Source organism: Chionomys nivalis, chromosome 17 (genome assembly GCF_950005125.1).
Source record: "Chionomys nivalis chromosome 17, mChiNiv1.1, whole genome shotgun sequence".
Classification (NCBI taxonomy): Eukaryota; Metazoa; Chordata; class Mammalia; order Rodentia; family Cricetidae; genus Chionomys; species Chionomys nivalis.
In genome coordinates, this window is record NC_080102.1 from 46,387,798 (window position 1) to 46,404,345 (window position 16,548).

Genomic DNA, 16,548 nt, shown 5'->3' on the forward strand with positions numbered 1-16,548 from the left:
GTGGCACTGGGTCCAGAGAGGTCTTTCAGTAGCCAGCATCCTTGCCAGACTTACCTGGCCCCTCCGTCCCCAGGGGAGGACGAGAAGCTGGCATCCCTACTGGAAGGGCGCTTCCCACGCAGCACATCAATGCAGGACACAGTGCGTGAAGGTCGTGGCATTCCACCCCCTCCGCAGACCGCTCCACCACCCCCACCCGCGCCCTACTACTTCGACTCCGGGCCACCTCCCACATTCTCACCGCCGCCACCGCCAGGCCGAGCCTTTGACACTGTGCGCTCCAGCTTCAAGCCAGGCCTGGAGGCTCGCCTTGGAGCGGGGGCCGCTGGTCTGTATGATTCTGGAGCTCCTCTGGGCCCGCTGCCCTACCCTGAGCGTCAGAAGCGTGCGCGCTCCATGATCATCTTGCAGGACTCTGCGCCAGAAGTGGGCGATGTCCCCCGGCCCGTGCCTGCAGCTACACCGCCTGAGCGCCCCAAGCGCCGGCCTCGACCGTCCGGCCCTGATAGCCCTTATGCCAACCTGGGCGCCTTCAGTGCCAGTCTCTTTGCTCCGTCAAAACCACAGCGCCGCAAGAGCCCACTGGTGAAGCAGCTTCAGGTGGAGGACGCTCAGGAGCGCGCGGCCCTGGCCGTGGGTAGCCCGGGTCCAGTGGGTGGAAGCTTTGCACGAGATCCCTCCCCAACGCACCGTGGGCCCCGGCCCGGTGGCCTTGACTACGGCTCTGGAGAAGGTCTGGGGCTCGCTTTTGGCGGCCCTGGCCCTGGCCCCGGCAAGGAGCGGCGCCTGGAGGAGCGACGCCGTTCCACTGTGTTCCTATCTGTGGGTGCCATCGAGGGTAGCCCTCCCAGCGCAGAGCTGCCATCCCTCCAGCCCTCCCGCTCCATTGATGAGCGCATCCTAGGGACAGGCGCCCCCACTGGCCGTGATTTGCTGCTCCCCTCCCCTGTCTCAGCTCTGAAGCCATTGGTCAGTGGCCCTAGCCTTGGGCCCTCAGGCTCCACTTTCATCCACCCTCTCACTGGCAAACCCTTGGATCCTAGCTCACCCCTAGCCCTTGCTCTGGCTGCCCGAGAGCGGGCTCTGGCCTCGCAAACGCCTTCCCGGTCCCCCACACCTGTGCACAGCCCTGATGCTGACCGCCCTGGACCCCTCTTTGTGGATGTTCAGACCCGAGACTCCGAGCGAGGGCCGTTGGCTTCACCAGCCTTCTCCCCTCGGAGCCCAGCCTGGATTCCGGTGCCTGCTCGCAGAGAGGCAGAGAAATCCCCTCGGGAAGAGCGGAAGTCACCAGAGGACAAGAAATCCATGATCCTCAGCGTCTTGGACACGTCCTTGCAGCGGCCAGCTGGTCTTATTGTTGTGCATGCCACCAGCAATGGACAGGAGCCCAACAGGCTGGGGGCTGAAGAGGAGCGCCCGGGTACTCCGGAGCTGGCCCCAGCCCCCATGCAGGCTGCAACTGTGGCCGAGCCTATGCCAAGCCCCCGGGCCCAGCCCCCTGGCAGCATCCCATCAGATCCCGGGCCAGGCCAAGGTAGCTCAGAGGAAGAGCCAGAGCTGGTATTTGCTGTGAACCTGCCACCTGCTCAGCTGTCCTCCAGCGATGAAGAAACTAGGGAGGAGCTGGCCCGCATTGGGCTAGTACCACCCCCCGAAGAGTTTGCCAATGGGATCCTGCTGGCCACCCCGCCCCCTGGACCGGGCCCCTTGCCCACCACGGTACCCAGCCCGGCCTCAGGGAAGCCCAGCAGTGAGCTGCCCCCTGCCCCCGAGTCTGCAGCTGACTCTGGAGTAGAGGAGGCTGACACTCGAAGCTCCAGTGACCCCCATCTGGAGACCACAAGCACCATTTCCACAGTGTCCAGCATGTCCACCCTGAGCTCGGAGAGTGGGGAACTCACTGACACCCACACCTCCTTTGCCGATGGACACACTTTTCTACTCGAGAAGCCACCAGTGCCTCCCAAGCCCAAGCTCAAGTCCCCGCTGGGGAAGGGGCCGGTGACCTTCAGGGACCCGTTGCTGAAGCAATCCTCGGACAGTGAGCTCATGGCCCAGCAGCACCATGCTGCCTCTACTGGGTTGGCTTCTGCTGCTGGGCCTGCCCGCCCTCGCTACCTCTTCCAGAGAAGGTCCAAGCTGTGGGGGGACCCCGTGGAGAGTCGGGGGCTCCCTGGGCCTGAAGATGACAAACCAACTGTGATCAGTGAGCTCAGCTCCCGTCTGCAGCAGCTGAACAAAGACACACGCTCCTTGGGGGAGGAACCCGTTGGTGGCCTGGGCAGCCTGCTGGACCCTGCTAAGAAGTCGTCGCCCATTGCAGCAGCTCGGTGAGCAGGGTGATGTGGGGAGGGGCCCGTCCCCCTGTCTTTGTTCCTTCCGTTCATCTACAGGCTTCCTTCTGTTCTTCCTCATTCTGTCCCATCTCTCATCTGTCCATGGCACGGGTGTCCCCCATCCACCTCTGTATCTTTGTCTGGTCTTGCTTTGCTGTCTGAGGTAGAAGGCTCTTCAGTACAGTTGCTCTCTGTATCCCCTTTTGGTGCAGGCAGTGGGCCTGGGTACCCACGAGACTTAGGTCCAGGAATCCTCCCTCCCAGGACCCTTTGGAGGCCCTGCTGCAGGTTCGCAGCTCTTTACTCTGGATTCTAACTCAGGGTGCCTCTGCCATTCAGGGTCTTTTCCTGTTGTGCTCTGGGGCTGCCCTTCCTTCTCAGCAGCTCTTTGGCCCTGTGTCTTCTGCCCCAGGGCTCCATCTCGTTTCTCTTTCTGATAGTATGGCTGCTCCATATGACGGGGGTCGCCTCTCCTAGAGTGGCCTTCTGCCTTGCTTCCTTTTCTTTAGGGACTTGATATAAATTTCTTATGTTCTGCCCTAGAAATATTTGTCTTGTGGCACCTTGTGGGACCCTTACACACAGAATCCTGGATGTGACATATAAGGCTCCATCAGGAAGAGCTGGAAATCACACCGTCTCCTCTCTCATCTCTTTTCCTTCCTTGCCCTGTCTGCCCCTCCCCCCAGTGATGATGGGGATAGGAGGAGTTGCTGATCTGGGGTCTGGATGTTGCTAAGGTTGTTGCTAACATTTTGTAGGCAGAAGCTGTCAGCACTTTGGGTTGATCCTTCAGGTCCTTTCTTGGGAACCTTCTCTGGGGCTCCCATGTCGACTGCATGGGTTCTTGTGACAGCTGACCAGTTCTGGCCAGCTTCTTGTCTGTGTTTCTCAAGCTGCTTCTGTCTTTGCCCCAAGGTCCCCCTGTGCTGGGTTTGTGTGGAAGGCCACCTCCTGATTCCCCACTTCTTGTTTCTTAGGTGCCCTACACTGTCAGCTGTGGAAGACAGAGTTCACAAAGTGGTGAGCAGGGCACAGCCTAAGAACCGTAGGTCTTACTCGAAGGGCCTGCTCATTTTACATTCTTCCAGGTTGGGATCCAAAAGATGAATGGGAGCTTGAGAAGTTCACACTGCCTCTCTTAAGAGGTTCAGGGACATCGCTGACGTTCTAGTGGCTTGTTCTCAGGCCTTCTCCCTTTTCGGCCTTTTTTCTCAGCCAGAATTGAAAGCCCTTCTCAGTAGTTCAGTGATGAAGGCACCCTTAGAGTAGGTGCGGTAGATATGGTCCAGTCAGGATGAGTTGGCTGGGCTCTCGGGTTTGCCTACAAAACTGGATCCTCAAAGATAGAGGTGTCCTGATACAACCTTCACCAGAACTTTTTCTTCATTGTCTTTCCACCCATCATTAGCCCTTCTGTTCCTTCCTGCTGCCTTTCTTGATGAAAGTTGTGCATAGCTTATTGCTTAGCCCATTGCAGGGCCTCAATAAACATATATTAAATCAATAAAAGGAAGCTTAATGCAAGTGCTATATCATGGGCGCACAGGCAAAGATCTCTTAGGTTCCTAGTAGCACCTTCCGTAACATACTGCGTTGTACTCCGTAATTTTACATTGCAGCGGTAGACTTTTGTTGTATCGCTGTTACTCATGGCATTTCTTAGCTATATAAGTAAGAAATTATAATGAGCGCTCACTCAGCTTAGAGTCACTAAACTGCCTTGTACCCTGTGTTCCTCCATTTGCCTCTGTATTTCGTTCTGTTCCCACTCACTTTTCTTCTACCTTTTGGGCTCTTTATTTTTGGTTTTGGTTTTGGAAACAGGGTCTTGCTATGCTGTCTGAGCTGGCTTTGATCCTCCTACCTCTGTCTCTTCAGTGTGGGCAATCACATTGTCATACCTGGGTGTAACAACGGTCACCTGGAATGTGTCCTGCTGTCTGCCACAGGGCTTTCGTTTCTGGCTACAGGCATGGGGCACTTGTGACTTTGTGTACATCCAGCTTATTTCAGACCTGGTCTTTTGTCTGTCTTTGTGGACACTCTGGCTTTGATGTCTGTTTGGGGCTGTAGCTCAGCACTGGCCTGGTAGCCAGTGGGGGCTAGAATTCAGTATTCATGTCTGACTTTGGGATCAAAATCACCAATGAGCCTTTCTCTTAGAGAAGTGTCTAATAAAGTGTGTGACGTTCTGATGTCTGGGTGTGACTGTGTCCTTCTCAGGATCTGTCCTGGCAGAGGTCACACCTTTGTGCCACATCTTTGGTCCGTGTGTGGTCCCCTGGTTTTACCTACCAGGCTCTTCTGTCTCTTGATGGATTCCACCGAGTTGGGAATGACCCTTTTTTGTCTACCTTCTCACAGATGTCTCAGTCTGGGCAGTGATAAAGTCTAGCCACAGGAGCTCAACAATCTGGACTTTTTGGAGAAAGCGCAGTAACTTGTAGATCAGCTCATTTACCTGGGCCCATTGTTGGTGTTGGTGTTGAGGCTGGAGGGTATGTTGTTCTTGGTGCTGCTGTGAGGTCCATGTTCCCACCTGTACTTTCACTTCAGGTTGAAGTTCTAGCCCCCGCTGGACAGATTCTCATGTCTGAAAAGGCCTGACTTAGGCCGTGTGTTATTTGTTCATCGTTTCAAACCCAACCTTGGGCCCCGCAGCTGGTTGTAGAGCCCCACCTCTCTGTCTTGAGACCTGCGCCTGTCTCCAGATTCCACTTTCTTCCGGGTCTCGTGTTTGGGCTTGAATCTTCCATGTAGTTTGAAACCTACAGCAGTGCTGTTTTGCCTTGGCTTTCTGGGGAGGGATTGGTGCTGAGGATTGAACGCAGGGCCCTGTGCATACTAGGCAAATGGTCAGCCATTGGGCTATGCTCCTCTGCTTTGTTTTATTGAGATATGGGACCTTTCTTTTTTCTTTTCTTTCCTTTCCTTTTCTTTTCTACCTTTATATATATATATGTGTGTGTGTGTGTGTGTGCGCACGCGCGTGTGCACGCACGTGTGCATGTGTACACATTTTATGGTATACATGTGGAAGTCACAGAATAACTTATGGGAAGTCAGTATTGTTTTTCCATTTTGTGGGTACCAGGGATTGAACTCAGGTCATCAGCCTTGGCTGCAAGAGCCATCACCTACCAACCCATCTCACCTACTTGAGATAGAGCCTTTCTATATAACTTTAGGGTGGTATTGAATTCACTGTGGAGCCCAACTTGGCCTTAAGCCTAAGATCCTCCCGCTTGTTGCCTCTCAAGTGCTGGGATCACAGGTGTGTGCAGTCATGCCAGCTGACTCAGTTCTATACCTGGCAGATCTTCACTTGTGTTTAAAGAAACCATGGTGAAATAGTTTTGGAAATATTTGTTGCAGTGCTTCTGAGTGCCTCCCCCCTGCCCCACGTGCTTGCGTGTGGGTGGTCAAAGTGTGCCCTGTTCATTCGACCTGTTGAGGTCACTGAGGAGATCTCACAGGAGACCCATTTTCCATTCAGGTGGCTCTGCAAAGCCCTGCCCTGTCTGTCTGATACAGGTCCTGCTTGCATGTTAAGGGTATGGACAGAGCCTGTGTGCTGGCACAGTCACACATGAAGGTTCTTTGAGACCAGGTGGATACTGGGGATGGGATGCATATGTGTCTCGGCAGATCAAATGTACATGCATTCTCAAAAGTCCAGACTCTGCTAGGGAACAGAAAGAGATCATAAGAGAAGACAGAGGGACCCTGGGCATGTCAGTATTACACAGGCCAGGCGGCAGAGAGGACTTATGGAGAATCTTAGATCCTACTTGATCTGTGTTCCTACTAAGAATTGTCCTGTAATGAGATGGGGCCTCCAAATTGCCAAAAGCCACAGGCCTAGACCTGACCCACCTGAGTGCAAAGGCAAGTAGGCCCGAGGTACTGGCCAGGCCTGAGTAGGAATCTTTCCTTGCCTGTTGGTATCAGTGGGCTGACAGAGGTAAGGCGGTCTCTGGAGGAAGATGTTGTGGTGTGTTTATAGGGTGACATCTTTTTGTCAAGGTGTATTCTATTCCTGAGTTTGTGCCCGGATCCATGAGTCAAGGAAACTCCAAAGAAGGAATTGAAGGGCTGGGATGTCGCTGAGCGGTGGAAGGCTTACCTGGCACGCATGAGGCCTTTTATCCCTAGCGGAGAGAAAGGGAGGGGGAAGGAGAAAGTGAAGGGAAGGAAAAGGTGAAAGGAAGGGAGGGTGGATGGTATAAGGACCTGAAACTATGCGGGGTCTGGGCTCCTGTGATGAGAAAGGACCTGGATTAATGTGAGGAATTGGTGACATTTGCCAAGGATAAAAAGGTAGAGGAGCCCCAGGCCTCTCATGTGGGTGCTGTTCACCGAGGCAGGGTTGGATATCCTGTATGTTAAGAGGGGTTAAGAGATCCCAGTAGAAACCTTGAGCTCAGAAGAAACCCATGGAGGTTCTCACATATGGCATTCCTGGGCTTATTAGTCATAGCAGGGAATGGGGGTAGATGATACGGCCTCAGAAAGTACAGCTTATGAAAGAGTGTGGGCTAGAAAATTCATCTGGGAAGGAAGCCGCTGAAGAAAGGGCTCCTCCAAGGAAGCAGATGAGCCTGCCGGTCAGCCAGGGGACCCTGCCTACAGCCTTGGTGGTAGCCAGGGGCAGAGGTCAGATCTCATTGACTGGGAGTTCATGGGGGGCAAGGTCTTAGAGGCTGCATCAGCCAGGAGCACCCTGGAGGGCAGCAGATGCTGTGAGGTGACCTTGTGGTGGACACAGTCTGACGATTTAGTGGTCAGTCAGTCTCCTATTAGTGGCAATCGCCAGAGGTAGGTGTGCGGAGATGTGTGTAAACATGTTGAAATCAGATTTGCACAAACTGGGGTTTCTGCTCTGGGGACAATGTAGCTAGAGCTCTTCCCCAAGAGGTGGGCAGGGAATGGACACTAATACTTGGGCTACTCCTTGCATACACACCCTTCCTTGGGCTTCTCTTCTAGGCCTCCCAAATCTCCAACACTGGTGGAGGTTGTTGAGGTTTATGACCAGCCCTCTCTCCACTCCCAGTCCACTGGCTACAGACTCATGTTTCCGGACCCTGGGTGCCTCTGAAGCCAGTTTGCCCTCAGCCCAGGCCTCCAGTCACCCCTGCCAGGAAGGAAGGCTTTGACGCTATCCAGACAGGTATAGCTGCTTGGCCCAGCTTAGACCTTTTGGACCCAGACTTTCTTCTGAGCTCTGCTTAAAGCTCCCACTGCACTGCCTTATGACTGTTTTGTAGCCTCCAGTGTAGCTGCTGAAACCTAACCCTTGGAGTAGGTCTTGTGTCGATGTCTGTTCCGTGACAAAGATGCCCGGGTGAGGGTCAGCATGAGTTCACGGGGAGAAACAGGCAAGGTGACATTCCTGGCTTCGTTTTACTCTGTATGTGACCACAGTCTGACTCATAACTATGATTCTATCACACCTCACCTCTGTTGCCACCCCACTTTGCCCCCAAAGCCAAGATGGCTCCATGAGGCCAGGTTCCATAGGAGTGAAAGTTTCTTCTGGGGGCTTTGCCTGTTCCCGTGTGTATACTTCGGATGTTCTTGGAGTATTTGTGTTGGGGACACTGTCTGGATTCTTCAAGAAGCTCTGCCGGGGGTCTGAGCAGTTGGGAAGAAGAAATATGGACAGGCTGAGGAGAGAGCCATTAAAAGGGATGGAAATGAGGTCTCCAGGGAAGGAGTAATCCATGTGAGGGATAAGTAGAAAGTTGCTTTAATGGAACGTGTTAGCTTTCTCTTCTCTCTGACGGATTTTGCCTCACAGGAACAACTTGAGGAGGGAAGATGTATTTTGGTTTATAGTTTCAGAGATTTCAGTCCAAGGTTTCTTGGCCCCATTGCTAGGGAGAACATTATAATGGGGGAGGGGCTTGGGGTAGTGAGTCATTTCAAGGAAGCCAGGAAGAAGGACCTGGAAGGAGAAGGAATAAGGCCATCAAATTATGAATTCATCAATGTATTGTTGTGATCATTATTGATTTTTTTTGGGGGGAGGGGAGCAGAGTCTTACCATGTAGCCTTGGCTGGCCCAGGGCTTGCTATGTAGATCAGGCTAGCCTCAGACTCACAGAGATCTGCCTGCCTTTGCCTCCTGAGTGCTGGGATTAAAGGTGTGTGCCGCCATAGCCAGCCTCCCATCAGAATATTAATTCATTGATTGGGACAAAGCCCTCATGATCCAGTTACCGCTCAGTGATTGGATACACCACTGCACCTTCAGAACGCAAGCCTCTTAGGGGAATATTACATAGCTGAACTGTAGCAAGGAGAAAGAGGTGTTGAGGGGACTCCTGCACTGTGGATACTGTGCAGAGTGAGCAGGAACTTAGGCCAGCTTAAGAGAGAAGGCATTGTGGGGGTGGAGGGGGTGAGATGGCAGCTGGAGAGAGGTTGGTCAGACAGTGGAGAGACTTAGCAGACTGCAAGACACCGCTAGGCCACGCTTAACAGTCTGCACTGCACAGTGGAGAGAGCCAGAGAGAGGTGACAGGCAAATCGGAAACCTAGCCTAGCTCTCCTAGGGACTTTCTCTTCCCCAGTACCTTCTGAGCTCCAGCCTCCATAGAGTGTCCCACAGGGGTCCCTGAACCTGGCTGCCCATTGTGTGGTTGTGACCGAAGGCGTTGTGGGCCTGGCCTGCTAACACTCTCTCTCATTGCTCTTTCCTGCCCATCTGCATGTGGCTGCTCTGTCTAGCTGCGCGGTGGTCCCGAGTGCCGGCTGTGTAAGTGAGCATGCCCATCCCATGCCTCTCGCAGTTCACATGCTGTGCCTGGCTGCCCCTGGCTGCTCTGCATGGCTACTTGTGGGGCTCTGGTGCTACTGATGGCGACCGAGACTGTCCTTGGCCGTAGTAAGGGGTCGAGATGGGAATGAGGGGCCGTGGGAGTAGGCTTCCTTTAGGGCAGCCACCTCAGGCTGGCCTCCAGCCAGGCAGGCTGGGGCGGGGCTGGAAGTCCAGGATCCTGCCAGGTGAGGCTGGGAACGGAGGTACCATTTGCCTTGTGTGTCTGCCCGTGTGCTCCTGCATTTCTACCATCACTGCTGCATGTCTGCAGCACATCTAGTCACCATTGCTGCTGTGGTGTGCTCTTCTGTGCAGGGAGACTGTCTTCCAGTTACCGTGTGCTATTGCCTCAACCTCTTGTGGGTGTGAGCCCTGCCTGGTGTTTGTCTCCAGTGTTCGTGGACCTGTTTGGTCGTCTCCCACTGCCAGCCTTTACCATGGCTCGGCTGTCCCTGAGACTGGCCCGGGTTTTCTGCTTTGTATGTGGGGAGTGGTCAAGATACTGTTCTAGTCTTACAGTCCAGAGCATCTGTGGATGGAACCCATGCCGGCAGACGACTGTGTTAGAGGCTGGCAGGGAGGGGCAAGCGGCTCTTGTCAATGAGAAACTCTTCTTCGGTGGAATGCCATTGGGCCTCCATGGAGAGCTCTGTGGGGGACTAGTCTTACTCCTTAAGATTCCAGTCAGTCTGAGTATCCCCCAGAGTAAGGCAAGGCACAGGCCAAGATGTTTTTGGTTTTTTAAAAAAAGAGTGACCACAGGATATTCCTCCAGCCCTAGTCCTCCTGGCTCTGCTCCCCTCTGTCCACCCCGACTTTACTTTCCGCCCCTCACCTGGCCCTCACCCACTCTCCCTCCGCAGGCTCTTCAGCAGCCTCGGTGAGCTGAGCACCATCTCAGCGCAGCGCAGCCCCGGGGGCCCGGGCGGAGGGGCCTCCTACTCGGTGCGGCCCAGCGGCCGGTACCCCGTGGCGAGACGAGCCCCGAGCCCAGTGAAGCCCGCATCGCTGGAGCGGGTGGAGGGGCTGGGGGCGGGTGTGGGAGGCGCGGGGCGGCCCTTCGGCCTCACGCCTCCCACCATCCTCAAGTCGTCCAGCCTCTCCATCCCGCACGAACCCAAGGAAGTGCGCTTCGTGGTGCGAAGTGTGAGTGCGCGCAGCCGCTCCCCCTCGCCATCTCCGCTGCCCTCGCCTTCTCCCGGCTCTGGCCCCAGTGCTGGCCCCCGTAGGCCATTCCAGCAGAAACCCCTGCAGCTCTGGAGCAAGTTCGATGTGGGCGACTGGTTGGAGAGCATCCACTTGGGCGAGCACCGAGACCGCTTCGAGGACCATGAGATCGAAGGCGCACACCTGCCTGCGCTCACCAAGGACGACTTCGTGGAGCTGGGCGTCACACGCGTTGGCCACCGCATGAACATCGAGCGTGCGCTCAGGCAGCTGGATGGCAGCTGACGCCCCACTTCCTCTCCCGTTCCTGCTGCGCCCTGCCGGCAGGGCCCCTACCCCTACTCCAGGCCGCAGGCTCGGCTCGCCCCCTACCACGGCGCCCGGGCCAGGAATGTTGCATGAATCGTCCTGTTTGCTGTTGCTTGGAGACTTGCCCTGTACATTGCTTAGTGCCCTCCCCTGCCGCTGAACCCCACCCAGCACACAGTAAGGGCGCGGACCAGGGGGGCTGGGTGGAAGGGGGTTAGGGCAGGGTGCTCTGGCCTGACCACCTCCTTCACAGCTCCTGGTGGCCATTCTCCCAGAGGGGGAACCTAGTCCAGCATGCGAGGTCAGGACACGCCTTGGTGACTCGGGGGGAGGGGGGAGACATTGGGGTTCTCGATGGGGGCCAAGGAGCCTCCTGTTTTACATATTTTAATCCACTCTATATTTGGAACGAGAAAAGGAACAAATATCTCTGTCCGTAACAGTTCCCACCCTCTTCCCCTCTAGTCCTCTCGCTGGTCCCGCCACAGCTGCCCAGTCTTCCATCTCCGGCCCCTCACTGCCACCCCATACAGGGCAGGGGACACTCCAGCTGGCCTGGGGTTAGCCAGGGTCCTGGCAGCCCACCCTGGGGACCCCGGCTCAGCCCCCTTTCCCTCGCTGAGCTATAGTATGCCCCACCCACCCTTTAGGTGCTGCTCAGGGGGACGGGTGGCAGGCATTGCCTGCTGGGCACTAGCAGGGCCAGGTGGCCTGGGAGATTATTGCCCTGGGGCTGGGCCCCGGTAACCCAACCCCAGCCATCATCTTCACAGGGTCTCTCCCAAAGGAGGGGTCTAACCTTCCCACTTCTTGGGCAACTACAGCAGAGAAGCCTCCCTGCCTCGCACCCCAAAGACTCCCCATTCCTGCCCTGTGTGTGTGCCACATATGTGTGTGCACGCCTGTGTGCTTGTGAAAAGTGGGTGTGGCTGAGTGCATGGGTGCCCTGTATGTGCCTGATTGTGGAGTGGTCCCCAGGGGCTGTTCTGGATGGGTGGGAGGTTGCGGAAGCTTGCGCAGGGTGCCTGCATGGGTGTGTGCCTGTGAAAGTGCCCTGTCTTCTCCAAAGAAAGGCTGCTCTCGGGCGGGCGGGTCGCGCTGTTTTCTCAGCCTGTTCTTGAGCCTCACCCAGCTTAAGCAGGATTTCTTGGTGAATCCTTTCAACTTTGGAGGCCTCAAGGGCCCCCTGCAGGCAGTATCCCCTTTGGGCTTCTAAAGGGATTGTGGGGACCACTAAAAAAAAAATCAGGCCACAACAGCCCTTGGAGAGAGGCAAAGACTCCTGAGGGTGCCCTGGCCCCCTTACTGTGACTCCCCACACTCAGCAATGACCTGTGGGGTGGGGGCCCTGGGGCGTTTTTAAACATAGGGTTTGGAGTCTGGACTAAGCTCCATCCACGTCACTCACAAGTTTCTGTTTCTATTTCTAGCTTTTTTTAATAAAAATAAAAAAGACAGAAAACAGATGTTTTCATGGCCCAGGGGCTTGGCACGCCGGTCTGTGCTGGCCCACCGGCCCCATTCCCTAGACAGAGTCACACCCACTAACCCCCTCACCAACAGACCAGGTCACACACAGCAGCGGTCACTGTAACGGACTGCCACATACACAGTCTCACCTTTACCTGTGGGTTTTTGGTTCTGTTCAATTTGGGTTTTTAACTTTACAGGGTCAGTTCTGCTTCACCCCTCCTTTTGTATGGAGTTCCATCTGGGGGCTTTCACCCCTGCCCCAGTCCTGAGGCCTCCTGACCCTGACGTTGTGATACACCCCACAGAGATCTATGTTTCTTATATTATTATTATTATTAATAATAATTATTATAATATTATGTAATAAATTTATAAGAAATGAAACCCTGTGTCGGTTGCTTGCTTAGGGTTAGGGAGTAGCGCCTGCTCTTCAGACAAGTCACACAAGCCCACAGCCTCGACCCAGTGTACTCTCTACTCAGTGATGTCTGTAGCAATCCTTCGTAGCCTTCCTGTTGGACCAACCTATTCTAGATTACTAGACCCTGGCTGAGGCTTTCTACAGGCTGTTGAATACACCTCACTAGGTAGCACTTGAAAAAATATGTATTTTTATGTCTGTCCATGTCTGTATAAGTGTATGCCACGTGTTTGAGGGTGCCCTTGAAAGCTAGCTGGCATTTAGGCAGGTGTGAGCTCTCCAGTGTGGGTGCTGAGAACGAAACCCCAATCCTCTGCAAGTGCAGCAAGTAATGTTAACGACTGAGCCATCTCTCCAGCCCTGGATGACAACCTCTAGACTGATGGTCTTCTGAGATCCCTGCCACTTGTTTTTCTTCTGGTGTTGGGGATGGAACCCAGGTCAGTACTTGACACTGAACAATGCCAGCTCCACTCTCTAACCTGAGATTTGAAACCTGCCTCCAGTGCCCATTTGTTTATAAAATCTGCTTTAAATTTCAAACCCCGCGTCCCTCCTTGTTGTGCTGATCCTCGGCTGCTGGGTTGCCAAGCCTTTACCACCCTTCGTGGCCCTGCTCTACATCCCTTCTTCCTGGGAACTCTCCTGGTTCTGCTGTTTCCGGAGTCCCAGGTGGAGCCTCTCGGTTCCCGATGTTGTCTCGCGTTAGAGGAAATTGGTGCCTCTCACCTCAGCCACCTCTGCTCCCTCAGAGGCCAGAGCCAGCTTCTAGAGGGTGATGTTTGCCTTTTCTGAGCCACATGCCGGACACAGACTTGACCTCCGAGAGCCTGTTTACAGGCAGTGTGAGCTGCCATCTGTCACTAGCCAGTCACATAGCGGGGAACCCACACTTCGGGGCATTGGGACAGGTGCCTAGCCACAAGCATAGTCAAGGGAACAGGCAGACAGATTCCGACTCAGCACGAAATTGGAGAGAGAGCTAAGAAATCAAGAGATGGGACATGCCTGAAGGAAGGAGCTTCGGACAGGCAAGTGGGTTAGTGGCTTCAACATCATGAACACCGATGACAGATTCTGAAGTTATCTAAAGTTGTTCCGAGTCAAGGGTGGGGCTAGGAAGGAGCTGGTTAGGAAAATTGGGGAGTAGAAGGAATCCTGGATGTCAGGGGAAAGAAAGTGTCCCAGGTGACTTCAAGGAGCAGATGAAGGTCTGGCGTCCTAAAATCATACTCCCTTCAAACGCCTGTGCTTCCTAGAAGCTTTATGACAAAGTCAAACCTGGGTGGGCAGAGCACCTCACTTGTCTTTGTAACCCAGGGCAGGTGCCAGGCTTCTAGCCTGGTCCAGAATTGGAGTGGGCTCGTTCTGCAGTGACTTTAATCATCTAGAATGTAGACACGATGTAGAATGATCCCCAGACTCAGTCCTTACGTACTTCTCGTGTGTGTGTGTGTCTGTGTTAGACACATAGACACACAGACACACACATGCTTAGTTTTTGAGACAGAGTTTCTCTGTGTAGCCTTGTCTGTCCTAGAACTCACTCTGTAGACCAGGCTGGCCTCGAGCTCAGAGATCTGCTTGCCTTGGTCTCCCGAGTGCTGGAATTAAAGGCACCCATCACCACTGCCCAGTGCCATTTTTTAATTAATTAATTTATTTAATTATTAAAGATTTCTGCCTCTTCCCCGCCACCACCTCCCATTCCCCCCCCCGCCCCCAATCAAGTCTTCCTCCCTCCTCAGCCCAAAGAGCAATCAGGTTTCCCTGCCCTGTGGGAGGTCCAAGGACCACCCATCTCCATCCAGGTCTATTAAGGTGAGCATCCAAACTACCCAGGCTCCCACAAAGCCATTACGTGCAATAGGATCAAAAACCCATTGCCATTGTTCTTCAGTTCTCAGTAGTCCTCATTGCCCGCTATGTTCAGCGAGTCCGGTTTTGTCCCATGCTTTTTCAGACCCCGGCCAGCTGGCCTTGGTAAGTTCTTTTTTTGTTTTTGTTTTTAAAACATATAATTGCATTTTAATTTATTTTGTGTGTATGTGTGTGGGCCTGTGTGCTTGTTGCACATGTGGGAGTCGGGTCTCTCCTACCATCTTGCTGGCCGGTCCTGGGACTGAACTCAGATCATCAACCTTGGTGGTAGGTACATTTCCGTGCTGATCCATCTCGTTGCACCCCATTTCTTGGCCATTTCCCAAGCCTTTGGGGGTTGCTTATCTGCTACAAGCCACAGGATTATGCAGTAATTATACAGCCATCTTTTCATGAGGTCAGCCCATCAGAATCAAGGCTTCTCTTGGAGGATTAAACCAAGATGCAAGGCACATTGAAGTTATTGCCTTATGAATGAACTGGCTGTTTCTTACTGTAGATTTCTCCTATAGCTTATTCCGATCTGTTACAAATTTGGGATTTGTCTTCCGCAGTTCAGCACTATTTGATCATTTATTTGGCACAGTTACCCCTATGCATTTGGGGTGTATTGATTACATCCCCTAGCTATGTGTGAAAACAGTCACAGAGTCAAAATACCTCTTTTCTTTGTATTTTAAGATGAGCTATTACCAAAGGAATATAATCTTAATATAGGACATGTGGTCAACTGTATGATCTGTTGAGCCAAGGTAAAAAGTGCAAAGTAACCTAAGTGCAGTACCAGGGACACCAATGAACTCTTTGCACAGATTCCTAACCTCAGTTTTATGGCCTTTACCCAGACACCAGGGATTAAGATTCCATGACTTTCCAGGGATAGTGACGAAATATAAACCAACTTCATAGCCCTGAAGTAGAGTTACAAGCTTCTCTTTTTATGGTAGGGTTGCATACTGGACAGAAAAACACCTTAAGATTTACGATGCTTTTAATGTCACTGCGCCTTACCGAGTGCTGAGTGGGCTCCTCTGCCCCTTGCCACGGCAGCTCCAGCTGCTGCTGCACTCTCTCTGAGGACACGTATGTAAACAAACAAGTCTCCAGTCCAAGAAAGCATGGCCTTCCTGACTGCTAACCACAAAATGTTGAAGATGATATGTACTCTCAACAGTATAGGCTATAACACACCATTTCCCTTATTTCTCTTACTGGCTTAGTTCTACAAGGCTCCCTCTATAGATGAGGTACAAAAGGCTTCCCCTTTCCCAGCTGCAGCTTGCAGCCACGAGTTCGGGGCCAACTGGAAGAAAGTGCTCTTTTCTCCCCGTCTGGGTCTATTGCACTGTGAGTTGTTGGAATGACTCTGATTCTTATCATTTGCTTAAGACATGGTATGTGACCTTCAGGTGAATGCCTGCGAGATTTTGTGGGTCTGTATAGCTGGATAAGAAAAGACAGTACACAGAGGCTGGAGCAGAAGCATCCCAGAAATGAGCAGAAAGAGGAAGGAGGAGAAGCAAGAGGAGAAGCAGGAGGAGGAGGAGGAGGAGGAGGAGGAGGAGGAGGAGGAGAAGGTAGCAGAGAATTGGAATTAGAATTGGGAGAGAAAATTAGAGCTAAGACATTATAGACAGGACAGAAGAACTGTAGTAGGGGCTGTGGGCCTCTTCCCACAGCCCGGCTCATGGTTGCCTGGCTAGCTTATGCCCCAAAATAACGACACACAAACTGTATCCTTTTAAACACTGCTTGGCCCATTTCTGTCCATGTATGTAGCACCCCAAGGTGCGCTTACCGGGAAGATTCTAGCCTACGTCCATCCTGGGTCAGAGCTTCATCGTGTCTACTCTGGAGAGGAGAGCATGGCGTCTGTCTCTCAGAGGAGCTGCCTTGCATCTGAGCTCACTTCCTCTTCCTCCCAGCATTCTATTCTGTTTACTCCACCCACCTAAGGGGTAGCCTATCAAATGGGCCAAGGCAGTTTGTTTATTGACAAATGACCTTCCTCCATCATTTCCCTTTTTTCTGTTTAAACAAAAAAAAAAAGGAAGGCTTTAACTTTAACATAGCAAAATTACATATAACAAAACAGTTATCAAGTAAAAATTACAATATTTACATCTATT

At 53.1% G+C, this 16,548-nt stretch overlaps 1 protein-coding gene across 4 annotated transcripts in view; it reads left to right on the forward strand.

Moving 5' to 3' along the window:
• The window catches only part of Shank3 (SH3 and multiple ankyrin repeat domains 3), a 59,798-nt gene extending 47,303 nt beyond the window's left edge, over nucleotides 1-12,495 (forward strand). For 2 of the 4 annotated variants that reach the window (XM_057791878.1, XM_057791879.1), the window contains 2 exons: nucleotides 74-2,333; nucleotides 10,032-12,495. In XM_057791878.1, the coding sequence (XP_057647861.1) occupies nucleotides 74-2,333; nucleotides 10,032-10,620 (2,849 nt within the window). In that variant the 3' untranslated portion in view covers nucleotides 10,621-12,495. Of the gene's footprint in view, nucleotides 1-73; nucleotides 2,334-7,398; nucleotides 7,516-9,077; nucleotides 9,106-10,031 lie in introns of all 4 variants that reach the window. The other 2 variants (XM_057791882.1, XM_057791881.1) reach the window with 2 other exon arrangements.
• The last annotated feature ends 4,053 nt before the right edge of the window (nucleotides 12,496-16,548 follow it).